At 49.5% G+C, this 26,901-nt stretch overlaps 1 protein-coding gene across 5 annotated transcripts in view; it reads right to left on the bottom strand.

The window, feature by feature from the left end:
- Positions 1 to 364: 364 nt before the first annotated feature.
- Positions 365 to 26,901, bottom strand: part of Pnpla6 (patatin like phospholipase domain containing 6) — a 28,682-nt gene continuing 2,145 nt past the window's right edge. For 3 of the 5 annotated variants that reach the window (XM_051162931.1, XM_051162930.1, XM_051162932.1), the window contains 29 exons: positions 23,621 to 23,761; positions 23,375 to 23,534; positions 22,717 to 22,797; positions 22,430 to 22,558; positions 22,165 to 22,245; positions 21,906 to 22,071; positions 21,431 to 21,514; positions 20,916 to 21,025; positions 20,617 to 20,784; positions 20,453 to 20,530; positions 12,235 to 12,440; positions 11,667 to 11,798; positions 11,463 to 11,586; positions 11,115 to 11,228; positions 10,854 to 10,929; positions 8,681 to 8,821; positions 8,448 to 8,511; positions 7,785 to 7,953; positions 7,408 to 7,590; positions 6,729 to 6,847; positions 6,347 to 6,503; positions 5,903 to 6,019; positions 5,746 to 5,815; positions 5,183 to 5,299; positions 2,711 to 3,012; positions 1,931 to 2,047; positions 1,622 to 1,718; positions 1,388 to 1,497; positions 367 to 689 (listed from right to left, as the gene is read on the bottom strand). In XM_051162931.1, the coding sequence (XP_051018888.1) occupies positions 615 to 689; positions 1,388 to 1,497; positions 1,622 to 1,718; positions 1,931 to 2,047; positions 2,711 to 3,012; positions 5,183 to 5,299; positions 5,746 to 5,815; positions 5,903 to 6,019; positions 6,347 to 6,503; positions 6,729 to 6,847; positions 7,408 to 7,590; positions 7,785 to 7,953; positions 8,448 to 8,511; positions 8,681 to 8,821; positions 10,854 to 10,929; positions 11,115 to 11,228; positions 11,463 to 11,586; positions 11,667 to 11,798; positions 12,235 to 12,440; positions 20,453 to 20,530; positions 20,617 to 20,784; positions 20,916 to 21,025; positions 21,431 to 21,514; positions 21,906 to 22,071; positions 22,165 to 22,245; positions 22,430 to 22,558; positions 22,717 to 22,797; positions 23,375 to 23,534; positions 23,621 to 23,761 (3,688 nt within the window). In that variant the 3' untranslated portion in view covers positions 367 to 614. Of the gene's footprint in view, positions 690 to 1,387; positions 1,498 to 1,621; positions 1,719 to 1,930; positions 2,048 to 2,710; positions 3,013 to 5,182; positions 5,300 to 5,384; positions 5,502 to 5,745; positions 5,816 to 5,902; positions 6,020 to 6,346; positions 6,504 to 6,728; positions 6,848 to 7,407; positions 7,591 to 7,784; positions 7,954 to 8,447; positions 8,512 to 8,680; positions 8,822 to 10,853; positions 10,930 to 11,114; positions 11,229 to 11,462; positions 11,587 to 11,666; positions 11,799 to 12,234; positions 12,441 to 20,452; positions 20,531 to 20,616; positions 20,785 to 20,915; positions 21,026 to 21,430; positions 21,515 to 21,905; positions 22,072 to 22,164; positions 22,246 to 22,429; positions 22,559 to 22,716; positions 22,798 to 23,374; positions 23,535 to 23,620; positions 23,762 to 26,901 lie in introns of all 5 variants that reach the window. The other 2 variants (XM_051162933.1, XM_051162929.1) reach the window with 2 other exon arrangements.

Consider the following 26,901-nt stretch of genomic DNA (forward strand, 5'->3'; position numbering starts at 1 on the left):
AGACAGTCAGAAAAGGGTACCATATCCTCTGGAGCTGGAGTTACAGTCACTTGTGAGCTATTTGCGGTGGGTGGGATCTAAGAGTCCAGCTCAGACCCTCTACAAGAGTTGCGCACAGTGTGCCTCTTCTGAACTCTCTAACCTCTGGCTGTGTGACTTGAACAAGGAAGGTAAGGGGTGCCTGAGACACCCTGGGATCATCCAAAAGCCTGGCAAGAAGGGACAAAGCATGCTCACGGCTTGACTGAAGCCAGTGTGCAGCAGACCCACATGGGAATTGTCACTGCAGAGGGACAAAGTGCAGGCTCCTTCAGACTGAACACAGACTGGGTGGTGAGGAGCTCCGGAAAAACCAAAGACAGCTCCAGGATGCTTCCAAAGGGGTGACAGTTTATTGGGGGTAAGGTAATATATAGTTGGTCAAAGGTCATCAGTGCAATTCTGCTCTCCCATCAGGGACAGAACAAGTTAGTCCAGTGTATGGGCCGTGGAGCCAAGGGGGAAGGGCCCAGGAAGTGTCACAGTATAGCAGCAGGAAGAAGAGTGTGAGCTCCCCCACAGGCCCACCCACACCCCGGTCTAGGAACAGGGGTCCCTGCCAAGGTCCTCATTCCTCAGGCATCTGCTACTGAGCTGTGGGTCTCCTGAGGCAGGAAGCGTCGTTGTCGGAGTGTGGACTTCTCCTCCTCCTGTAGGGACAGGCAATGCTGTGTGTTCCCAGACGGGCTGAATGTCAGCCATGGCACCCACTTTGTGACCTCACATGCTAGCCACAAACAGAATTGTCCAGCCCTCACCTCTCAAACTCAGTTTCATTTCAGGCCTTGCTTGATAAATGTCACCTTAGAAACAACCAGTTTGTACATCCATGACACATTTCCTGGCTCAGGGACATTAACACACTCGACACAATCTGGAAAATCCTGGGGATGAGTCTCAGTGAAGGAGTGCCTAAATCAAGCTGTCCTGGGAGCATGGGGGGGGGGTATCCTTATTATGTTAATCGTAGTAGAAAGACCTACCTACTGTGGGTGGCACCATTCCCTATGCAGGGCTGTGGAGAAATGAGCTGAGTGCAGGCATGCACGCACCTATTGCCTTCCTACTGCAGACCTAATGCTACTGGTTCTCCGAGCTCCTGCCTCCTTGTCTTCCCTCTAAAGACTGGGCATAACCTTGAATTTTGAGATAAATAAACCCCTTTCTCTCCTGTGTTGCTTTGAAGAGTATTTTGTCACAGTAACAGAAGTGAAACCAATGTGGGTTTAGTCTGTCAGTTCCAAGACATGAATGCCCACATCTTCAAACTTGTGTTCCCATGTCCCCCAGCACCACCCCCCAAGACTTCATTCACTCCCTCAGGGGTCCTTGGGCTGTCCGTTCTTACCACCTCTGAGGCAGTGCTAGGGCTTGCGCCCTCAGGGGAGCCCCCTTCATCCCTTGAGCATTCTGGTCCTGCATCTTCCTCATATTCTGTCAAGCAATCCGATTCCTCTCCTGGGGTGGGAAGTAGCAGGGTGCATGTGAGGAGACTTGGACTGGGCTGGTATTTCCAGCAGTGCATGGTCCCCATCTCCAGACCCAGCACTTCCAACTCTCAAGGGTCCCTTCAGCTCCTTACCATCAGCACAGCCATCGGAGACGTAGCTTGTTGGGGGTTCAATCCGGGACACGATCTCAGCCAAGTCAGTGAAGCCAGAACTTGGGAAGGCGAGTATCTGTGGGGTGGGGCTGATGAGGCTTTGGGAGTGGGTGTGGTCCAAAGGGTCTTAAGAGCTCAGAGGGGACCCCCGAGATGGTGCCTGACACCTGATGGGCTCAGGAAAACCCAAGGGATGTATTGGATCACCTGAGATTTCCAGAATAGAGGGGCTTGGGTTTCTGGAATCCCTGGGTTAGACTGGCCCCAGTAGAAGCATTATAGGCTTACGTCTGCACGGCGACTCTCATTGAGGTCTGTAGACCTCCGGTCTGTGAGCATTTTCTCTATGACTTCACCACGGGTCCAACCTCCAAACACAGCCTTCCCATACTGGTAACCCACATCCTGTAAGAAACAGGGGTAAGGGGCTATGCCTGAGACCATCACCTGTGCATTTACACACAGCTTCCTTCAATCGGCCCATGGAATGCCTGCCTTCCGGGAGAGCAGGCACTTGGGCCAAATCTGTTTCAGGGTGATGTGTAGCATACCTACCTGCCCAGAGATTTCCAGTTGGTGTTCCTGTCAGACATTACCAATCAATCTCTCTTCAAGGCTTTCCCACTCAGCCCCATGAGGTACTTCAAGTACCAACTAACACAAGATGGTAATGTGCAAAATCATTTTCAAGGTCTGCAAGTATGCAGCGCATTTGTGAACAGCGCCATGCTGCACGCCTACAGTAGACATTAATCCATTATGGCACATGCTTCTAGTGATCCCAGAGGGACATCAGACATTTTAACCCGGGCCTGGGGCAGCGACTACTGATCAATTTCAGTTGGTGTGGGCTGCGGCATGTTCTGCTGCTCTCCTCTCCAGACCTACGGCAGACGCTACTAACTGATCACTGCTTTCCTTCTCCACTCATTAGAAACCACTACACAGCGCTTCAGACACTGCAGTTGGCACATAACAAATTTAGTGCAAACATAAAATACACACAGCCATATCCATATTTAACTACTGTTTGATAACCTATCTATTTCTCACAGCCCACCTACTCACATAGATCTGGTCGAACTTTCCAAAGTCCATGGTCTTGAAGCAGTCAATGGATGGACGCAGGTATTCGCAATAGGAGCTGGACTTGACGACTTCCAGTTGCCGCACACATGACACATACGCCAAGCGGGACTGGATCTCAGCCATGTCTGGCACCTTCACCTTGTCTGCCCAGGGGTTTAGCCGTTTCCACAGCAACCACCAGCCAGACAGGCTGTCCCCATAGGTGCTGAGATCTGTCTCATCTTGGCTTCCCACGTCGATGGCAATGACTGTTTTGGCCCCCATGCTGCGGGCGATGTCCGCTGTGGAGCCAGGAGGTCAGCAGCCTCTCCCAACAGGGAAGGGATGCCCAACCCAGTCCCAAAGATACCACAATGCAAATGGCCACACTGGGTGGGGGGGGGGGGTGAGGGTGGAGGCATGCAAACACCATGCTGTCATGCAAATGGTGGAAATTTATGCAAATGAAGCCAAGGGACGATGGACCAGTGAGAATGGCAGTTATGTCTGTAGCTGTCTGACTGCATGTCTGTGTACTACAGAGACTGTCCTGTAGCCAACTCCAGCCCAAGGAAACACCTGACTGCCTATTCAACATTGTGTGCCTATCCTGTGCACATGCCTGTGAGTGTCTGTTCACGCCCTTCTTGTGTGAGACTCTGTGGGAAGCAGTATGTCTGCTGTGCCTACATTTCTGGCTAGGCCTATCTGAATCCACGTCAGCAGATGTTTATCTGTGTGTGCATATGCATGTGTATGTGTGTGTGTTGTGTGCAGGCTGGAGGGTAACACTGAGTGTCCTCCTCTATCACTTGGCACCTTAAACATAAAAAAGACTAGGCTGGGCAGTGGTGGTGCACCCCTTTAATCCCAGCGCTAGGGAGGCAGAGGCAGGCGGATCTATGAATTTCAGGCCAGCCTGATCTAGAGAGTGAGTTCTAGGACAGCCAGGGCTACACAGAGAAACTGTCTTGAAAAACAAAACAAAACAAACAAATTTGAAAAAAATTATTTCTGTGTATGTATACAATGCCTGAAGAGGCCAGCAGCGGCACCAGATGTCCCTGGAGATGGAGTTATAGGTAGTTGTGAGGATGTGGGTGCTGGAAATTCAGGTCTTCTGCAAGAGCAGTGTACATTACTAACTGCCGAGCCATCAATCCAGCCCTGTACCTTCTTTTTAAAGACAGGTTTCCCACTAAACCTGGAGCTCATCCATTCCACTAGACTGGATGGCCAGCAAGTGCTCAGGGAATCCTCCTGGCTGCTTGCGCCCCACAGGAATAGGGTTATGGGTGTGCACCCCTGAACCCATCTTTTTTACATGGGTACTTTGATGGAGCTCAGGTTATGTCTGTACCATCAACAGAGCCATTTTCCCAGCCCCATATGTGTCTGCATATCCAAGTGTGTCTGTAAGTCTGTGAGCACCTGCCCCTGTGAGGGACTGTGGCAGTGTTTACGTGGATAGCACATTTACAATGGTGGCAGGCATGGGCCGACTCCGCAAAGGACCATTAGAAAACGCCTTGGGTTCCACCCTGGGCTTTTGCCCTTGTTGCTGCAGACAAGAAGCAGATCACGGGGCATGGCTATCAAAATAAAACCTTACTTATAATCAAGGCTCACGCCTATAATCCCAGCACTTGGGAAGCGGACGCAAGACGACTATAAATGCAAAATCATCCTCAGCTATGTAGCAAGTTGGAGGCCAGTTTAAAACAAACAAACAAACAAAAATAAAACCTTAGGGCCACTGGGATGACTCAGTAGGTAGGGGCACTCACCAAACCATGACGACCAGAGCTCAAACCCCAGGACCCATAGTTTGGAATGAGAAAACTAATTCCTGTAAGTTGTACTCTGACCTTCCTATGTGCTGTGGTATGTGTGTGCCTGCACACACATATCAAGCACAGGCCCAGATAGCCACAATGTGCTATAGCTGGCCAGCTCCTGGTCTATGAGTGTGTGTGTGTGTGTGTGTGTGTGTGTGTGTGTGCTTATGTGTGACTTACATTTCTGGGATGTACACTTTTGAGACTGAGGACTTTTCTTTCTTTTTTTTTTTTTACTTTTTATTTTTCTGTTTTTCAAGACCAGGTTTCTCTGTGCGGCCCTGGCTGTCCTGTAACTCACTCTGTAGACCAGGCTGGCCTCTGCCTCCTGAGTATGCCACCACTGCCAAGTAGGTTCTTATTGTCCTACCGCTACCTTCCAAGTGCTGGGATCACAGGTGTGTGCTACTATGTCTGATGTGTGTCCTTTTCAAATGTTCATGTTGCTGCCCATAATAGTGTACATGGATACATGCATGCATTTGTCACTCTGTATCTTTGACAGACTCTATGTATCTTTTTGAGTTTGTCCATCTATATGTCCCTGCCTCTTCGAGTCTGCATGTGCAGAAGTCAGCTTGAGCATGTGCCTGGTGACAAATGTCCATGCGGGTGTGAGTGGGCAGCCACTTGCCTGGCAGGTTGTTGATGTAGCCACCGTCCATGAGCAGGTGCCCATCCTTCGGGTCGCACAGCGGGGGCAGGTAGCCCGAGAGCGTCATGCTGGCACGCACATACCGCCACAGGGAGCCTGCCCGGTGGGATACACAGACACAGACACGCACAGACACGCTCAGACACACTTGGAGGCCCGGCCAGCCTTTGGGCTCGCTGACCTGGAACGTTGTTAACGTAACACCCGTCCACCAGCAGGTGCCCGTCCTTGGGGTCGCAGAGTGGGGGCAGGTAGGGACAGTAGGAGGCACTGGCCCGGACGTAACGCCACACGCAGCCTGTGGGGGATGGCGGGAGGGGGTGAGGTGCCCGACAAGCCTCCCAGCTCCCCACCCCTGAGAATGGACATACCTGGGGCCTTCGGGACATTAGTGGGTGGTGGTTAGTGGTCGGTGGACGGGCCCAGGTGGACGGTCACTTGTGTTAACAACGTCCCAGATGTTCAGCTGCCCCTCCCCTATAGCCCACCCTCACACAACTGGCCAACACGGTGGTAGCAGGGCCAGGCAGGATGGCACCCACCATCTTTGTGGACACGCATGGCGGAAGCAGTGATGTCTGTGGTCACATTGAAGTAAGGTAGCCACAGGTCCTGGGATGGGGTAAAACCAAGGTAGAAAGTGAAAACCCCATGGGAAGAGGTGACAGGGCCCAGTGTGTGTGTGTGAGGGTGGCATACCTCAATCTGCTTATCCTGGAAGACACGGTGGATACTGCGGTTAAAGGCCGAGCCAGTAAACATGGAGGTAACAGGATATGTGAGGTCCAATACAGGCTCCAGTACAGAAGTCATGCTCTGAGGAGCAAATGGTCAAAAGGAGTTGCTTAGAATCACAGCGAGATCATTGCTTCAGGAACGTGCACGTACACAGGGATTGTGAGTGTCGCTCAGTACCTGATTGCTATGGCTGGGGTTTGGGGATTAGAGTCATCAGCTAAGAAGTCACGGGGGGGGGGGGGGGGGGGTCACCTGAAGTCTCAGTGATATTTTTGTAATAATCTAGGCAGAATCTTCAATGGGATATCTACCCACACTACCAGATCAGGCTTTGGCATCATCACAGGTCTCCCTGCATTTCTGGGGCCCTACAGCCCCATCTCCTCAGACCCCCACAAAACACACCTTGGCCCATTCCCGGGCTCGTTGTTTAGTACGGCTGGCGCTGCGTTCCTCTGCATACAGTGCCCCAATGAAGGAGCCGATAGATGTGCCTCCCACAAGGTCGACTGGCACCCCTGCCTCCTCTAATGCCTTCAGGACCCCAATATGTGAGCAGCCTCTGCAGAATAAAAAGTACTCGGTGAAAAGCTGGGGGTCTGCTAGGACCTGTCCCCAGGTAATTCTCCTGTACTTCCCTTCCTGGCTAAGAAAACTGTGCCCAGCTACCAGGCTATTGGAGCTCGCCTACGTAATTAGCCCCACCCCTTAAGCATCCTGCCCCGCCCCCCCCCACCTTAGGGCAGAGTAAGGAAGATGTGTCTTTGAATATGCCCCTCCCCTTCACCTTGCTCCACCACCACCCAGCACCAGGGCAATAGTGTTTCCTGTGAGCACTCTTGCCAAGCGGGAGAAGTCACTGTGCCGGTCTGCATGCCTGGAGAAAACCTTCTCATACAGCTCGTGCTGGGATCCAGGAGAGAATGAAGATGCATTAGGCCATTAGGCTGCGGCAAGAGGGACCAGATTGCTCAGGTACATTGTTGATCTTTAATACCCACATTTCCTCCCCACCCCTGCACCGGTCCAGACTCCGTGTCAGCTTCCTAAGTCCTGCTCCTAGACAGAGAAGGGTATGCCTCCTAGGGGCCTTCTCCAGGCTCTGCCAAGGCCTTGCCCTGGCTCACTGCGGAGCAGCCTGGACCCCTAAATTTTAACTTTAGGCAGATGAGACTCTGTACCAAACTCCACCCATCGAGGGGGTGTGTCCCTAAACTCCAACACAGGGCATGCCACTCAGGGCCTTTCTCCAAGCCCACGCCCAAACTTCCACTGCAGAAGGAGGAACAATTATCCTCCCCAATCCCCCTTGCCCCGCCGCTGCTAGAGGGGAGGTATCCCCCAAACTATACTCCAAGAAGAAAGTGTGCCGAAGGCTAGCTCTTCTTCATGTTACGCCCAAGCCCAGGCCTTAGGTAGGAGAGCCAGTGTCCCCTGGGGTCACTCTTTCAGGTTCTGCCCCTCACCAGCTTAGCTGGACTGCGGCGTGAGAAGAGGCGGCGTGGACAGCGCAGGTGCAGGTGCCCTGAGCACCAGCTGCGCATGTTGAGCCACTCCACTGTGCGAGTGGGACCAGGGCCTTCCTCCCGGTGCAGCAAAACCAGCTGCTTCAAGGCACGCACGGCAGTGTTCTCCAGCATCTGCTCCAGCTGTGGAAGACAGAGACAGGCGAAGGTCATGGATACCTTCTCTGCCCACACGTGGTCAAGCTCAGCTCCATCACAGAACAACAACATGCAAGTGTACATGGCCTTAAAAGGGCACAGGAGGGCAAGGGATGGGATCCAGCAGGAGGATTTAGCAAGGGGTGGGGGTGGGGTGTCACTGTACACAGTCTCCACACCTGACCAACTGTGGGTTCCTGGTCACCCAGGCCCACAATGAGGATGCAGTCAGCCTGGCGTAGACAACGCACAGTCCAGGGCGTCAGCGACGTGTCGGTTTGGTAAAGTACAATGCGATGGGCATCTTCCTGCTGGGCTAGCCACCCTGACAGCCGGAATTCTTGAATGCTAGGAAGAGATGAGTGTCAAATGGGAACTTCCCTGGGGGTCCCACAACCTCTCCCAATATACAGATAGTGCCCAGCAATTCAACTTCATGCCAAAGTGTGGGGTGGGGATAAGGGGTATGTGTCAAAATAGGGACTCATGTGTTACAAGGGCATACAAATGTTTATTTTCACATATTTGTTTTGCATTATTTTGTCACATGAAAGCTACAAAGTTAATGCTCAAGAACCATGAAATTGAGTTATAAAGAAAAAATCTAAACAATTAAAAAAAAACCCCTCACAATATTCTAAGTATGTTTTAAGCCATGCTCATAACTGTGAGAGCTGCAAGGGCCTCTGGGGTTTCTGGTGAGGGATTTGCCCACATTGTCTCCCTACTGACCCAGCAGATGGGACACCCTGACTCAGAAGCCTAGCATTCCAACCCAATCTGGAAGAATCTTCAATACACGCCTTCCACCTTTCCAGCCCCAATCCCCAATGCCCACACACCTATCCAGCGCTGAAGCCCCCAAGCGTGCCCGGATGATGTCACTGTTAAGGAGGAGCGTAGGACCTAGTGGTAGTAGAGGAATGGACGTTAGGGATCTAGTTCAACACTTGGGCGGCCTCTCCATGAACAGAGTACTTGTCAGCCATCCCTGTGGCAGAGGATCCTTCTCCATCCCACTCACAACGTGCCCACACCAAGGGATACCACTCATTACAGCTGACTTCCGGCTCACCGATAGCTTGCAGAGCATGTTGCAGTTCCAGAGTAAAGGCTATCATGGGCACTTCAGCACACACGGGGAGGATAGCAACAGTGGACAGATTGCTGGCTGGGTTGGTCAGTTCTGAGTGCTGTGGCACACTGAGACCAGAGCCTGTGGAGACAACACCAGCAGCAGACTGGCTGAGCAACTCTGTCTGGAGAGGTACCCTCATTCTCCGCACCACCCCCTTCTCTGCCTCTGCCTATCTCTCTTCCCCATCTCTTCCCACCCCCTATACGGCCTCTACTTCCTCTTCACCCTCCTCTGTCCCTGCCTTTTACCAGCAGCCTACAGGCTCTCACTGCTCTGAGCTATAATACCACCATACTAAGGCCAGGGCTGGAGTGCCCAGCATAAAATTCCACTCTTGCTCATTTCTTCTTGGCTGGCACCATTCAATTTTGACATTAATCTTACTGAGACCCATTATGCAGTTTAGTTGCTGCTGTTCTTTCTGAGACGTGGTCTCACTCAGCAAAAAATAACCTTGAAATCTCTCCTTCTGCATCCAACCCTCAAGTGCTGGGATAACAGACATGTGCTACTATACCCAGCTACCCACTATGCAATGTTAGAGCCATTCAAATTCACTGTGCCTATGTAGAGTCCATTCTGTCTTGGGCTACTATGTCCCAACACTGAGCTAGGTAAGAATATAGCTTTGCCTCCTCTGTCACTTCAGCTTCTCAGCTAACAGCCTAGATGGAGATGTCATTCTCCACCCCCCCTCTTCTTCTTCCTCTTTTTTTTTTTTTAAAGACAGGGTCTCTCTGTGTTAGTCTTGGTTGTCTTGGACTTGCTTTGTAGACCAGGCTGGCCTCGAACTCATAGGGATCCGCCTGCCTCTGCCTCCCAAGTGCTGGGATTAAAGGTGTCATTCCCATCTCTTGCCCTGGCCTTACTTTGGACTGTACCTGCTGGTTGGTCCTCCTCCCCCATATGATGACTTTTATGAGCTCTAATACTTCTCAACCGCCCCCCCTCTAAGTTACTCCTTGAGTGGCTCAAAAGCACCAAACTCTGGACTAGGGCTATAGGTCAGCTGGTAGAGTGGCTGGCTTAGCATGCACAAAGCTCTGAGTACCCTCCACAACACCACATAAACCTGATGTGGTGGCAGATTCTTGTCATCTAAACACTCAGATGGTAGAGGCAACAATTCAAGGTCATCCTTGGCTACATAGTGAGTTCAAGGCCAGCCTGAGCAACACGAGACCCTATGTCAAAACAAAACAAAGGCCTCCAACTACCAAACCGTGTGTGGACTTTCCTACTTCCTTTCCACATCCAGCTTAAGGTCGACTGAAGGCTCGACCCACAGTCTGCAGAAAGCCCTCTGATCCTTCCTTCTCTCCTGCCGTCTGCCTGCAGCCCTGTGTGATGACCTTGTTTTGTTTCTCCCTCTGTACTTACTAGCGTCTAACACTGGGATCTCCATGTATGTTTTGCATATGATGTCTTTCTTACCTACATGACTTCGACCTTTACGTCCTGAATGTGAAGGTTATGTGAGGGAAAGGTTAGCAAAAATGTAGCCGCTCAGGTGCATTTGGTAGCGTGGCTTGAACAGACTGCACCGTGATTATTCTATCTCACAGAAGCCACACTCCAGTATGAAGAACCACACTTCCTAGCTGACTGATTTAACACTGAAAGCCATTTCCCAAGGTGTCCCTAGTACCATATGCCACTCACAAGCTCTCTTGTTATGACAGTGTGATTCTATTGGGACCAGGAAGAATCTGCACCCCCGCAGCCCCCCACCCCCATGGTCCTGAGAGATGGCTCATTAGGTAAAGGTGTTTCTGCAAAGCCAGATGGCCTGAGTTGATAGGGTGGAAAGTAGAAAACTGATTCCTCTTGCCTTCACACATATGTGGCACGCACACACACACAAAATAAGTGTTATAAAAGTGTTGCCCTTAAATTCTGCCCACTAGCATACTTTAGACCAATCAACAAATGGCCTAGAAACAGGGACTACATTTCCCAGCATACACTAGATCCAAGGTCCCAATCCCACCCCCAGTTAAGATTTACCATAGAACTTGGTTTCCCATCATGCTGTTTAGCTTGCTCTGAGCACATCCGACTAAATCCCCCAATATCCTCTAGGGCTGGCAAACCCCTGGGGCTGGCTCACCTGGAAAGGGTCCTTGCAATTGCTGCAGATTGCCTAGAATTTTCTGGCTCAGCAAATGAATAAGGCGGGTCACGACCTGAGGTACAGAGGGTTGGGGAAGGGCCAGGGGAAATAGTGTTCAATGAGATGGAAGGGCCCCACCTTCGCTTCCTCACCTGGGAGGCTAGAAATCCTGCTACTTGGGCAGCACCCCTACTAGGACGGCCGGGCACACAGAGGCTCCCGGCCCCTGCTGTCCACCTCCCCAGCTAGGAGCTGTACCTGTGGGTACCGACGTTTGATGTGGCCTAAGGTGCCCTCAGGGAGCTTGGCCAGCTCCGTGTCTCGCACAGCATGCACAGTGGTGGCTCGTGGCTGCCGGGTCAGAGCCTCCACCTGGGATACAAAATAAGAATTCACCACAGGTGATAAAAGGGACCTGAAGTGACATATTTGAGGATGGAGTGCAGACTCCTCCTCTACCCGACTGACTGCTTCTGACTCACAAGAAGAAGCCAAGTGGTCTGGGACGGGGCTAAAGTTGGAGATGCATTCTCCATTTCCATCAGATTGCTCCGATGGTATGCACGTAGGTGAAGGCCCAAGGGGAGATATGGTGGCTGCCCTTACCACACCAATGAGATCCCCACGGCCATACTCCCCAACTAGCTCCTTCTTGCCACTGCCTCGTTGGATGACACTGCGGAGACGCCCATTGAGTACAATGTAGGTGCAGTCCGAGCGGTCGCCCTGCCTGGAGTGGGTAAAAAGTGGAGGAGGGTCAGACGACATTATAGATAGGGTTTGAGCAGTCAAGTGGGATGGGGGTGGTACCTGTAGAGCGCACGACCAGCCTCCACAGCCGTCCAGTCAATAGCAAAGTCCATCTGGCGCACGAAGGGGGACATCCTTGCAGCCACAGTGTGTGCCGCGCTCAGTACCACACTGGGCTGTGCACGCATGATCCTGCAAGCAAAAAAGGGGGGGAGGATGTGGAAGCAAGTCTTCCTGGAGCATGTTATGAAGAAAATGGGTGTTGGCTTGGGAATGAAACAGGAAGAATTCACATCTGCCCTAGAAGTTGTTGGGAGGCCCAATCTGGGTGCTCTTTTCTATTCTTCTAGAAATGGGGTAGGGGATGAGGTCTTGATCTCCCCGCTCCCCCAAAAATTAATTGGATTTTGGTCACGGCCGGGCGTGGTGGCGCACGCCTTTAATCCCAGCACTCGGGAGGCAGAGGCAGGCGGATCGCTGTGAGTTCGAGGCCAGCCTGGTCTACAAAGCGAGTTCAGGATGGCCAAGGCTACACAGAGAAACCCTGTCTCGAAAAACCAAAAAAAAAAAAATTGGACTTTGGTCACCCAGGTGCCACATGTATCCACCTCCCCTATCCCAGCCTTACTCGTAGAAGTCAGATTTGGAGATCCGCAGGAAGGTGCAGTCTCTCTGGGCACGGAGTGTGAAGATGAGGGGTTCTCCAGTGAGCACGGCCAGCTGCCCCACCAGCTCCCCTGGCTGTGCCACAAACAGGCACACCTCCTCAGCCTTGTCAATCATGCGCTGGTACACGTGCAGGCAGCCCCAGAGCACGAAGTGCAGGCTTACATCCTGTTGAGAGAGAGATTTGGAGATGAGATGGGCCAGTCACAGCACCTTTCCCCTAAACTTGGGTAAGCGCACCCCACAGGAAAACGTAAAAGAGAGTTAGGAAGAAACGGCTGGGGATATAGCTCCAATGTAAAGAGCTTGCATAGGAAGCCTTGGCTGCCATCCCTAGCATCACACACACAGACACAGTGATGCACACCTACAATCCCAGCATTTAGCACTGACAAAGGTCTAATGTCCAAAATATGTAAAGAACTCAAGAAATTAAACACCACCAAACCGAATAACCCAGTTAAGAAATGGAGCTCAGAACTAAACAAAGAATTCTCAACAAAGGAATATCGACTGGCTGAGAAACACTTAAAGAAATGCTCAACATCCTTAGTCATCAGGGAAATGCGTATCAAAACGACCCTGAGATTCCATCCTACACCCATGAGAATGGCCAACATTAAAAATTCAAGTGACAGGCTGGGCGTGGTGGCACACGCCTTTAATCCCAGCACTTGGGAGGCAGAGGCAGGCAGATCGCTGTGAGATCGAGGCTAGCCTGGTCTATAAAGCGAGTCCAGGACAGCCAAGGCTATACAGAGAAACCCTGTCTTGAAAAACCAAAAAAAACAAAAACAAAACAAAAACTCAAGTGACAACACATGCTATTGAGGATGTGGAGAAAGGGGAACACTCCTTCATTGCTGGTGGGAGTGGAAACTTCTACAACTACTTTGGAAATCAATCTGGCACTTTCTCAGAATACTGGGAATAAGCCTACCTCAAGACTCAGCTATTCCACTCCTTGGAATATACCCAGAAGATACTCCACCACACAATAAGGACATGTGCTCAACCATGCTCATAGCAGCCTTATTTGTAATAGCCAGAACCTGGAAACAACCTAAATGTCCCTCAGTTGAAGAATGGATAAAGAAACTGTGGTACATTTACACTATGGAATACTACTCAGCTATTAAAAACAAAGAAAGCCTGAAATTTGTAGGCAAATGGATGGAACTAGCGATAATCATACTGAGTGAGTTAACCCAGACTCAGAAAGACTCACATGATATATACTCACTTATAATTGGACACTAGCCCAACAGGGATGTCCCCTGAACATCTTCACTTACCAGGAGATTGGGATAGATGCAGGGACATCCTACTGGGACTCTAGGTCAGAGAAGTATGGGAGAATGGGGAAATAGAAGGACCCAGAGGGTCCCAGAAACCTACAAGAAGAACATCATGACTGGTACATCTGGACTCAGGGAGGTCTAATCAAACTACTGCATCAACCAAGGACAATACATGCAGTAAATATTAAAGCCCTACTCAAATCTAGCCAAGGGACAGGACATTATTTACAGTTGTGTGGAAAGCAGGGACTGACTCTGACATGAACTTTGGTGCCCCATATTTGACCACTTCCCCTTGGTGGGGAGGCCCGGTAGCACTCAGAGAAAGGATAAGCAGGCTACCAAGATAAGCCTTGCTAGGCTGTGACCATATAGTGGGGGAGGAGGTCCCCTTCTGTCACAGACCTAGGGGAGGGGAATAGGGTGAAAGAGGGAGGGAGGGAGGAACGGGAGGAGACAAGCAGGATAACAATTGAGATGTAATCTGAATAAACTAAATAAAAATTTTTTTTTCAAGACAGGATTTCTCTGTGTAGCCTTGGCTGTGCTAGACTTGCTTTGTAGGCCAGGCTGGCCTCGAAGTCACAGTGATCTGCCTGTTTCTGCCTCCCGAGTGCTGGGACTAAATACATGTGCCATCATGACCAGGTGAGACCCACTAGTCTTACATCTATCTAGGGTTTACTTATTTTGTTCTTTCAGGGTCTCACTATTAGCTGATAGGCCTGGAATTGCTATGTAGACCTGGCTGGCCTTGACTCTAGAAATCCACTTATCTATGCCTCCAGAGTGCTAAGATTAAAGGCTTGTGCAGCCTTTTTTTTTTTTTTTAAATGTGTTTCTGTTTTATGTGTATAAGGTTCTGCTTGCGCGTACCATGTGCACCATGTGCCTGCCTGGTGCCTTCAGCGTCCAGAAGAGGGCAACAGATCCCCTGGATCTGGAATTTCAGGCAGTTGTGAGTTATGCGGGAGCTGGGAGTTGGATCTGTGTAAGTGCTCCTTAGCCATCTCTCCAGCCACATGAAATCATTCTCAGTCCTTGCTGGTTGAATTTTGTAGACAGGATGATTTTATGTATGTATCAACACTAGAATCTATACCCAGTACAGACATTGCTAATGGATCACCAAACTCTTAGCCCAGATTAAGGCCCATGGATTCTTTGGAAAAGAAACCCAGCAGGAAGGCTACAAAAACCTACCCAGGGCCAGGCCCGTGGCAGATGCCTGTAATCCCAGCATTTGAGAGGTAGAAAAAGGAAGATGAGGAGTTCAAGGCCATGTTCAGGCACATAGAGAGTTTAAGGCCAGCCTGGACAATGTAGGAACCTGTCTCACAAAAATAAAACAGACACATTTTTTGGGACAGAAATATTAGTGATTGCCAGCCCTGGGGATAAGAGGTTGGTAGCTAAAGGAATGAGACCTTTTCAAGATGATCAAATGTCTTAAAATTGATCCCACAACTCACTGAATATACAAAAGCTCAGTAAAGGGTCCACTTAAATAGGCAAACTGTATGAGTTATGAACTACTATTCCTTGAAAAAACCCCTTTTGAGGTTTTTGACTCAAGAGTAAAGACATTTGCTCTCAGCCAAACTGAACTGCTGGACCCCACACAGTGGAGGGAGAACTGACTTTCAAAGTCTGTCTGCTGACCTACACACACATGCTGTGGCACACATGCCCACATAATATACTTACATTAAAAAAAGAAAAAGAGAAAAACTTTAAAGCAATACACCCTTTGCTACTGTGAAATTACTCCATTTGATCCCCCAACTGATTTTGTTTCCTACATGAGGCATCTTTCTCTCCATTCCAAGATATTTTAAAGTATTTTTCTTTTTTCACTGCCCCTCCTACCCAGTGCTAGTTATCAGTCTTCAGCCAGGTGTAGTGTTGAGGTCAGCACTCAGGAAGCAAAGGCAAGAGGAGCTCTAGTTCAGGACCAGCCTGGACTACACAGTGAATTCCAGGCTAGCCTGGGCTTCTTGAAACCTTAAAAACAAAACAAAAAAAACCAACCAACCAAACAAACAAAACAAAACAGGGCTCATCTGATAAAGGTACTTGCTTCCAAGCCTGACAACTTGAGTTCAATCCCAGGTCTCACATGGTGAAAGGAAAGAACAGGCTCCCCCAAGTTGCTCTCTGTCTTACACACACACACACACGCGCGCGCACACAAAATAAGTATGAAAAGAAAGAAAATTCCTGGCCACTCAAAAGCTAGACAGTGTCACAATTCACTCTCAATCTAGACTGACCTTTCCTCCATCTATACCTAATGAACTGCCCTACCCTTCCTCCTTTGCTGGTTGTCACTTCCTTAGAGGCACTGCCCTGTTTAAGCTGGCTTTGTAGTGTCAAGGATATGCCCTTTGTAGCTCTAAGCCCTCCGAGTTTACAAGGATTTATATGCTTCTTTGAGTGATGTCCATGAGCGCCAAAGGCATATAGTTTCTTCTTGCCTCCTGTCTAGCAGGCAGGACAGGATCCCCAACATGGTGGCAGATGCTCAGTAAATGAATGTAGCTCTCTTTTGTGGGTCGCCCCACCCCTCTATAAATGAGGAATTGAAACCACCTGGACATGGGAAGATCTTTCTCCATCAACCACTCAACTTGTCTGATGCCAGGCAAAGCACCAACAGTGATGGGGGGGGGGGAGGAACGACAAAGTGAAAGATACACACATGCATACATGCCAGAACCTTCTAAGACAACTTCCAGGTAGTGTTTGGATTACATATAGGCATTACTAAAATCAAGGCATCACTTGTTTCTGGATTGGGAGTGTGCATGTGTGCACACAGGTGGATGTGTGCATCCGAAAGCCAGGTGGACACTCTAGCTTGTTGCTCCTCACGTGCTGTCCACCTTGCTTTTGTCGTTGTTTGCGACAGGGTCTCCTTATGTATGCCTGGCTGGCCTAGAAGTCGCTGGGCAGACCAGATTGGCCTCAAACTCATAGAAGTCCATCTCTTCGTGCTCCCCAATGCTGGGGCTAAAGGTGTGGGCCCTGCACCTGGCCTACCTCACCTTTTGTTTTTTGAGACAAGGTTTAACACTGGGACCTGGTACCTGCTTAGGTTAGGCTGGGTGGCTCGCAAGGCCCAGGTCTCCTCCTGCCTCAGCCTCACCTGGGCTGGGCTTACAAACACTATCCTAACTTTTCATGTGGGTGCTGGGGATTCAAACTCCTGTCCTTGGGCTTGCTTGCACACTAGGTAGCTTACCAATGGGCTATCAATGGTTTGCCAACCCTAGATGAGGAACAGTTCAGTGTAGGACTTGAGCATGCTAATGAATTCATTCAGAATTTCCAAAAATGGATAAAAGATTAGTCCTCAAAACCAGTTTCACCAGATCCCTTGTTTATGCAGACTGAGTATTCCATATTCAAAGCACTTAGGGACTACAAGTGTTTTGTATTCTGCAATTTCCCCCAGGATTTTGGAATGTTCACAGAAGTGAAGTGAGGTGTCTTGGTGACACAAGTCAGGTACAAACAAGCGTTGATCTTGTCTCATACCTGCCTTATATGCATGACCTTGGGCTAATTTTTTCTAGTTTACTTTTTAAAGACCGCCCCACGGTGGCGGTGGTGGCAGTGGCACACACCTTTAATCCCAGCACTTGGGAGGCAGAGGCAGGTGGATCTCTGTGAGTTCAAGGCTAGCCTGGTCTACAGAGTGAGTCCAGGACAGCCAGGGCTGTCCTCTTACCTCACCTCTCCAATGCTGGGATTACAGGTAAATACCACCACATCAGGCCCTGCATTCTAATGTGTGTATGTGGTTCCTGGGGATGAAACTTGTGTCCTTGTGCCTGCAAAGCACACGCCTTCCCAACCATGCCATCCTTCCTACCCCCTTCAAGGTAACTTCACCCACTATTTTTCCGGCTTCTGTTTGACTACAGTCTGTGCCAGGTCAGGAGAGGACCTCTCTACTTCCGTCACCATGTTGACACAGGGGTTTTAGATTTGGGAGCACTGTGGATATGACATTTTCCATTACGGATGCTGAGCCTTAGAGATGGTGCAAAAAACTCACCTGGGAAGATTCTTGTGTACAACAGGGTTTCTCAGTGTTGACACTATTGATACTTGAGTCTGGATGATTCCTTGCACTGCCCAGGGATCCCAGCATCCTGGGCTAGGGGGCACACAAATGACACCTTCCCAAGTCATAACAACAACAACAAAAATGTGACGAGGGGTAAGGGTGGACACTATTGCGATGGGTTCTATAAGAAAGCACCTGAGGGAGGGAGGAATGGGAGGAAACAAGTGATGGGATAACAACTGAGTTGTAATCTGAATAAATTAATAAAATTAAAATTAAAAAAGAAAAAAAAAGATGCTAAGGACAGGAAGAAAAAAAAAGCTAGAGGAAGCAAGATGTTAAGCAGTACGCTTCCATGACCTCTGCATCAGTGCCTGCCTCCAGGACCCTGCCCTGTTTGAGTTCCTGTCCTGATTTCCTTCAATAATGAGCGAAAATAGGGAAGTGTTAGCCAAATAAACCCTTTCCTCCCCAACATGCTTTTAGGTCATGGCATTTCCTGCAGCAATAAAAACCCTAAGACACATACTTTAAAGAAAAATATGAAGGAGTCACTGAGGTCTAGAGAATAGCTGAGTGGCTAAGAGCCTTGGGCTGCTCTGGCAGAAGACCTGGGTTCAGTTCCCAGCACGCACAATTAGCAACTCAGGGCCATCTCTAACTCCAGATCATTCCCAACAAAGCTAAAAGGACCAATAAAGCAAGGCCTCCTGCAGGGGCTACAGACCACTCTGGCCCTTTTGCAGGCAAGGGCTGGGTTCCACTCAGTACCATCCCTGGGTGGGGATGGGTGGGTAGGGGATGCTCTGTGTCTGCACTTCCTCAGCTCATCCACCTGGGATCACAGTGACTGACATCCTGAAAGGAGCCTGTGCCTGCTGTGAGTAGTAGAAGGGATGGTAGAACACGCTCATCAAGGGACACAGCCTCTCAAGCAGACAACAGGGAGCACTCTCCACCTGAGCACCCCCAACTCCAGCCCAAGTTCCATAGATGGCGCCAACTGTCACTAAAGACACATCAAGCTACAAGCCCTTGTGAAGCTTTTCCTGGGTGCTTACCTTGGCACTGGTGCAAGGAGCTGATTGGTTCTGCTTATTATCTTCATTTCCATAGACCAAGGAAGCTGAGAACTTTCTAGAGTCTTTGCCCAGGGTCACTCAAGGACTTGGAGACAAAGTGTGGATCTCAGCTCAGGGGCTGGGAGCCAAGTCAGCTATTAAAGCTCTTCCTACTGACGTGTGAAGTTGAAACTTCAAATCCTACGTACGTGGCAGAGCCTCCACAAATGCCTGGTGGGCATGGCAGACCGCCTGGAAGCTCAGCCTCAGGAGGACACTGCATCACCAGCACAGGGTGGCCAGAGACTACGCTTATTGGTAAATTCTATGCAGGAATGAGAGATGTCAATAGAGATAATTGCTGACATCTACCATGAGCCTGCAGACGCATGCATGCATCCATGTGTACATGCATCAACACAATGAAAAAACTATATGCACACGTACACACACATGAAAACATGGGGGCGGGGAAGGAATGTAGATTTCAATTCACATCCATTCACCCTGGATTTCCCTCCTCCATATCTGAATGTGAGGTCCTAGCCTCATGGCTTCTTCCATTGGTGGACCTCAGAGTCATCGTATAAAGAATAGCGAGATGGAAAGACATACTGCCACACCCCTGATGCTCTGAAAGCTCCCAACAGTGCCCCAGGGCTAAAGAACAACCACGCTACAAGCCTGTGACTGCATAGAGACAACAGAAACAATACAGATGGAAATGGAGTGTTCTCAGTGGCAAAGCACTTGCCTAACTTTGTGTGTGAAGTGCTGGGTTCCATCACCAGTGCCAATATTACTAGAAGTAGTAGTAATAATTATAAAGATGAATGAAAAACCAACCTAACTCCATGCCAAGTACCACAACAATGGCAGACAAAATTAAAAGATAACTGTATCCTTCACCTGTATCCTTTTGTTTTGTTTTGTTTTTTTTTTGTTTTTGTTTTTTGAGACAGAGTTTTTCTGTGTAGCCCTGGCTCCTGGCTGTTCTGGACTCACTTTGTAGACCAGGCTGGCTTCAAACTCACAAAGATCCGCCTGCCTCTGCCTCCTGAGTGCTGGGATTTAAGATGCGTGCCACCACGCCTGGCTCTTTGCATCCTTCTTAGCAGAGTTGAGAATTTATGGTCTCTGGGTCAATTCTATAACCCCCCCCCCTCACTATTTTTGTTTTTGTTTTTCGAGACAGGGTTTCTCTGTGTAGGCTTGACTGTCCTGGACTTCCTTTGTAGACCAGGCTGGCTTCAAACTCACAGCGATCTACCTGCCTCTGCCTCCTGAGTGCTGGGATTAAAGGCGTGCGCCACCACTGCCTGGCTATAATATTTATTTTTATATAAAGATATATAGATAGATTTTTTTTTTTTTTTTTTTGCTTTTGAAGACCAGGTCTCATGTAGCTCAGACTAAGTGTGAGGTCACTATGTTGCTGAGGATGACTCTGAACGTCTGATCCTCCTGCCTCTGCCTCCCAAGTGGTAGGATGACTGAGCACCATCATGCTCAGTTTATCTTGTGCTGGGGGTGGAGCTTAACTCAAAGCTTCATGCATGCTAGGAGAGCACTCTATCAATTGGTCCATATCCCCAGACCTATTCCTACCTATTAATGAGCACCTATTCTAGCAGAATGAGAAGTTGACCCCTGGGGAAGGAAAGCAGCAATCACTACATAAAGGCCAGGAGTCAGAGGTCAGAGGAAGAGATATGGGTACCACAGGTCAAAGGTCAGCCTCACCTGGTCCCCTTGGCGGGCTATGATGGTGCCGGCTTTAGCATGATGTAGCAAGACTCTGCTGTTCAGTAAAGAGGGGTCCTGGGGAGGGAGGGGAGTTGAGATGGACCCAGCCAGGTCGTCAACCTGTCTCCCTCACGCCCTACCTCCCACCACAGTCTGCCCACCTCAATCCGCATCAACTTGGCTAGCTCTCTCTTCGCAGCCTCGAAGATGCTGCTTGTCTGGCGGCCCTGGTAGGGCCCAAAGGGACATCCACCTGTGGCTGACTCATCTTCGCAGTAGCTGTATTCACAGGCACCTGCTGGTTGCTCCCGTAGTTCCTGAGTGGGGGTCTAAGTAAGGGAGGACTTGTGACTTCCTGTGTGCCCTCCCAATTGGCCTTTTCAAGTGACTCACCAACTGGTCAAGACCAGAGTTTTGAAAGGGGGGCTGTGATAAGATGGGAGAAAATAGAGGACCTTACCTTAGCAGATGCTGCCTGAGGTCCCCCAGATGCCTCTTCTTGAAGGGAAACAGATATCCGGCCACGCTCATAGGCCATGTCAAAGTCAGAACGTGGGCCACCTTGTAAGCCTATGCATGGAGGAGAAGCAATCAGGCCAACAAAGATGAAACTCGGATGGAGTTTAATGAGGAAATATCTGCCTAGAAGGTGTGAGGTCCTGGGTTCCACCCCCAGCTCCAAGAAAAATAAGTAAAAAAGTAGGTTAGTAACTACAGCTATAAGTAGTCTTAACTCCATGCTAATGCTGCAACCATGACAGACAGGACTAATTGCTGGCCACATTTTACCTCTGCATCTTAACATACCCACCAAAAATAAGAACCAAGGAAATAGAATTTTTACACCCATTTTGTAGGTAAGGATACAAAGTCAGGACTGAAAAATGGCATGTCCTGGGTTCAAATACAGACCCTTGACAGTCCTTTCCACACCAGCCACTCCTCCCCTGCCCCCCCACAGACAGGGCTCCAAACCTGAGATGTCTACTGGCATGGAGATGCAGCGGCTCAGTAGAGGGGCTGAGGGGGCTTCTAGGGATGTGGGCTTCACAGGATCCCCTGGCGGAGACAAATACTCAGGAAGCTACACTCAATTCCACAGGCCTCAAGCTAGGATGAGGAAGTGAGAACCAGAGGCACCTGGGGCACGATCAATTCAAATCCACAAAATTAGGATCAACACGAGCTTGGTGCATCAAGCTTGCCGTCCGAGTTCTAGCCCCAGGAGAGAACAAACTCCTTCAAGCTGTTCTCTCACTGGCACAGCTTGCTATGTTGTGTGTATACTCTCCCCCATAAACAAACAAATGTTAAAACACACACACACACACACACACACACACACACACACACACACACCTGAGGAACTAGAGAACACAAGGCCCAGAGACTAGGATAAATGGCTTCAAATCCCTGACCAAGAGTAGCGGGTAGGAGTCACCTCAGGTACCTGCAGGTCCCGGCAGTGGGGCTCCAGTGGGGTCAACAGGACGGCCAGAGGTCTCCTTTGGGGTTTCCTCGGTAGCTGACATGCTGACCACCCGTTTAGAGCCCCGGACAGGGCTGGTGCGGGTTGGGAGGCCAGGGCTAGGGAACAGGCGGAGGGGCTGGATCTCCTGCGGTGGGGGTGGGAGTAGGGAGTAATTTATAGCCTATCCGAGTGTCCCCCATTGTGTCCCCACGTTTTCTCGTGCTTGCGTTCAACTCACATGGCTGAAGAGTTCGTTGGTCAGACCCAGGTAATTGTGCAGCGCCAGGAAGGTGACTCTCTGCAGCCTCACCATGATGATCTGTAGGGGCGTGGTCAGGCAAGTGAGCAGGCAGGCAGCACCAACGGCCTCCATGGAGGTCTGGCTGCTCACCAGGGAGAAGCAGCAGGTACTGCTTAACCACCATTGCACTGATGCCTGGGATAGGTGTGGTGGCACAGGAGTGGGGTGTTCTGCCACCCATGGAAGTGAAAGGCCAGCTGACCTGCACCACTCGCACCAAGCTCTCAGGGTACTTGGTGAAGACAGCGGAGAAGGCTTCTACTGGGAGTCTCAGTACTGTAGAGTCCCTCGCAGCCCTCGCTGACACAGTCCGCTGGGGGTGCTGGTGACCCTGGGAGACGTGGAAACAAAGAGATGTGCGGTGAAGACCTGTGAGGCCACTCACTGCTTCTTGCAGCCTTCCTGGTTCGAGAGACCACAAGCAGCACCACCAGAGCTGGTGAAATAAGGGCCTCCCACCTTTATACCCAGCATGGAACTGTCACTCACGGTGATGACATCAAGGATGCTCAGAAGGCTGTTGACGCTGTCTCCAGGAACCACTTCCTTCACCACACACTCCTTCCCGTCCTGAGACACAGGGGCCATAAACCAGTGCCAACCTCCTCCTAGTGGCTGCCACTGGATCTCACCTCCCAACTTACCCCAGTAATAACTGAATTCACAACTCCCCTAACCAGTTGCTGTGTCCTCTGCATCACTTTTTGCCCATCTGTGTGGACCTTTCCAAATGGTCATTCGGTCCTTTGATATTTATTTTAAAGATTTATTTATTTATCATGTATATAGCATCTGACTGCGTGTACGCCTGCAAGCCAGAAGAGGGCATCAGATCTCATTATAGATGGATGTGAGCCACCATGTGGTTGCTGGGAATTGAACTCAGGACCTTTGGGAGAACAGACAGTGCTCTTAACCTCTGAGCCATCTCTCCAGCCCCCTTTGATATTTTTTTATATAGCACTAGAATTAGAATCCAGAGTCAAGTACTCATCAGTGAGTATTTCACTAGGGGATTCTAGGCAGGGGCTCTACCACTGAGCTCCACACTAAGCCATTGCTAACCTGACTTCAGAGTACACATCCTAGATCCAGGGGAAACGCCCAGTGCCCAGCCTCCCACGGTCACCCTGCAAGGTCCACTCACAGGCCCTGGCAGGCAGAGCTCCAAGAGCCCATCTTGAACGACATAGATGCTGGCATCTGGCTGACCAGGCCGAAAGACGTAGTCCCCTTGCCCAAGGCGCTGGAAAACCATGTGCCGGCAGAGCTCCAGGAAGAGCGGCTTCTCAAAGTGACCCAGCACCCTATAGGATGGGCAGTGGGAAAGGGACGGAAGAGGTCAAAGCAGCCCCAGGCTCTGCAGGAGCCCTGAAAACACCCTGACACTTACCGAACGTTCTTGAGCATGTAGAGCACCTCAGAGGGCAGGTGGGAATTGGCCAGGTCGCCCTCTGTGAGGTCAGCCTCCAGCACGGAAGGTGGGGGCTCCTTCCGCTGTAGGGTTGGAGTCTCCTTCTGGATACGCAAGATCCTGATTGGAGGAGGGGGTTAGAGCAGTGGTTCTCAACCTTCCTAATTCTGTGACCTTTTTAATACAGTTCCTTATGTTGTGCTGACCCCAACCACAAAATCGTTCTCATTGCTACTTCATAACTGTATTTTTGCAACTGTTATGAACCCACGTTTTCTCACGATCTTAGGCAAATCCCTGTAAAGGGGGCATTTGACCTCCAAAGGGGTCACAAGCCACAGGTTGAGAATTGCTGGGTTAGAGGAAGACGTAAGACTCGGGCAGAACTAACGTACCCATTTACCCCTTCTCTCCGGTTTATACAGAGCCAACCCTGGCCCACTGTCAGGATCAGGCCCTCTACTTACTTTTACCATTAAAGTTTTATTGGCACACTGCCATGTTAATTCATGGCATCTTCTCACTTCAGTGGCTGAGCTGACTACCCAGCAGAGAGACTGTATACACCCCACAAAGCCTAAACTGTTTACTGCATGCCCTTTTACAGGGGAAATTTATGGTGTAGACTTCAGGGCTCTGGAACGGACCCTCTAGTTTCTTAGGGGTTTATTTTATTCATTCATAATTTCACACATATATCTAATGTACTCTGATCACACCCTCCGTCATCCTAACTTTTTCCTCTTTCTGCCAAACCCTTCCTTTTTGGGAAGTCCCCCTCTTACTTCAATGGGGTATTTTGCTTGGTTTTGTGGCCCACTGCATTTAATTAGAGGCACCTGCAGGAGCATAGGATGGGGGCTATTTACTTGAGCAAGGGCAACCTGCCAGTGACTATACCATCGAGGACTATGGCTCAAAGCAATCATTGACAGCCTATTTCTCCCCAGGGAGGGGTGGAGCCTCAGGAACCCCTCTCCCTGGACTCTGCGATTTCAATGACTGACTCCTAATGGCAATCTGAGATTCGGCAGAAAACTTGTATTTGCCGCAGAAGACCTGAAAGTCAGTCACTCCAGCCAGCCTTGCCAAAACCGTGAGCTGCAAATTCAGCAAGGAGACCCTGTCTCAAGGGCATAAGACAGAGCAATTGAGCAGTACACCTGACAAATCTCCTCTGTGTACCCACACATCACACATACATATACACTAAGTTAATTAATTAAAACAGAAGGCAGGAAGGGGAACTAGAAGAAAAAAGTAAAACAGAGAGAGAGAGAGAGAGAGAGAGAGAGAGAGAGAGAGAGAGAGAGAGAAAACAAAAGGCCCATGAGCTAGCTTCCTCTTGGGTCTCAGTGAACAGATCTGATGATGACAGATGCCTGAGCTAGCCTGAGCTAGCCCTCCTCCAGTGTGGAGAATGCAGACACTGCAGCTATTCTAAGAACTCGGCAGAACTTGCTCCTGTAAGTCACAGTGGCTGTGGGGCAGGCCCCTTCACTAGCACAGGAGTCATGAGATAGACCCTTTCATACGAGTTCAATTCAGCAATATGGAGAGCCCCAGATAGAATGCTTCCGTTTTGTTGTTGGGTTTTGGGGTTGTTTTTGTTTTTTTTTGGTGTTTTTAGGCTGTGTCTCATGTAACCCACACCGGCTTCAAACTTGCCTAAGTAGCCAATGCTGACCATTAATGCCCGATCTTTCTGCCTCCGCCTCTTTAGTACACAGATGTCAGGTATGCACCACGCTAGGCTCAGAGGGCATTCTTCTATCAAGGAGATGGTAAGCCTTTCCCTGGTTCAAAGTTCTGATATGATCATCCTGAACTCACAAAGACATCAGGGCAGCTTCTTAACATCATACGATCACCACATCCAGCTCATAGGGCAGAAAAGCTAAAGATACTATTTTACGTGCGTGAGTGCTTGCATGTGCATGAGTGCAACTGTGTGTGTGTGTGTGTGTGTGTGTGTGTGTGTGTGTGTGTGTTTACAGGCCAGAAGACAACCTCAGCTATAGTTCCTCAGATCTTGACCAACTTATTTGTTCGAGACAGGGTCTCTCTGTGGTGTGGAACTCACCAAGTAGCCTGTGTTGACCAATGAGTGAGACCCAGGGATCTGCCTGTTTCCACCTCTCCAGTGCTGAGATGACAAGTGAGCTACTATAACCAGCTTTCTTTTTTTAAATATGGGTTTTGAGGCTCAGACTCAGATACTGATGGCTTGCAAGGCAAGTACTTTACCAATACAAGCCATCTCCCTAGCCTGATCGTGACATACTAGAAACAGCCTTTTTACAAGATCCACAGAAAGCTCTGTGGTAACATGGCTTGTCACACAGTTGAAGGGAAGGGTGACGCCCTGGTGTTAAATACACCCTTGAGGAAGACCTTCAGGTGGACCTCAGGATGCAAGAAGATGCCAGAATCACATCTGAACTTACAGAGATCTCTGGTAGAGCCTTCTCAAAGACACTGACAAACACCTGACATAACCTTCCTATGTTTCTAATACAAACAACAACAATAATAATAGTAATAGTAATAATAATAATTATTATTATTACTATTATTATTATTTTCGAGGCAGAGTTTCTCTGTGTAGCCTTGGCTTTCCTGGACTCACTTTGTAGACCAGGCTGGCCTCGATCTCATAGCAACCCGCCTGCCTCTGCCTCCCGAGTGCTAGGATTAAAGGCGTGTGCCACGACGTCTGGCTGCAAAAAAATTTTTTCCTAAAACTTCTAACTTATATTTCTTTATCTGTGTGTGTGTGTGCATGCGCGTGTGTGTAAGTTTTCTCCTTCCCCTATGTGGGTTCTAGGAGTAGAACTCATGTCTTCAGACTTGATAACAAGTGCCTTTACCTGCTGTGCCACCTTACTGGCCCACAAAGGAATCCTTGAAGAGGCAAACATGATAGGCACAGGCCAATCATTCCCCTCACCCAGGGGGCTGTAACAGAAGGATCACACCTTCACGGCTTGTCTGAGTTACAGAGAAGACTGGACGACTTACCAAGATCTTGTCTTTAAAAAAAAAAAAAAAAAGTATAGGGTTTGGCTCACTAGTAAAAGCTAAGTCTCTGAGTCTAAGATTGTATATCACAAAGTAAGTTAAATAAGCTCAATAAAACAAAAAAAAGTAGGGCCAGCCAGATGGTTTATGTGTAAAGGTACTTTCTGCAGAGCCTTATAACCTGAGTTCAATTGCTGGGATTCACATGGTAGAAGGAGACAACCAATTGTCACACACAT

Source organism: Acomys russatus, chromosome 19 (genome assembly GCF_903995435.1).
Source record: "Acomys russatus chromosome 19, mAcoRus1.1, whole genome shotgun sequence".
NCBI classification, from domain to species: domain Eukaryota; kingdom Metazoa; phylum Chordata; class Mammalia; order Rodentia; family Muridae; genus Acomys; species Acomys russatus.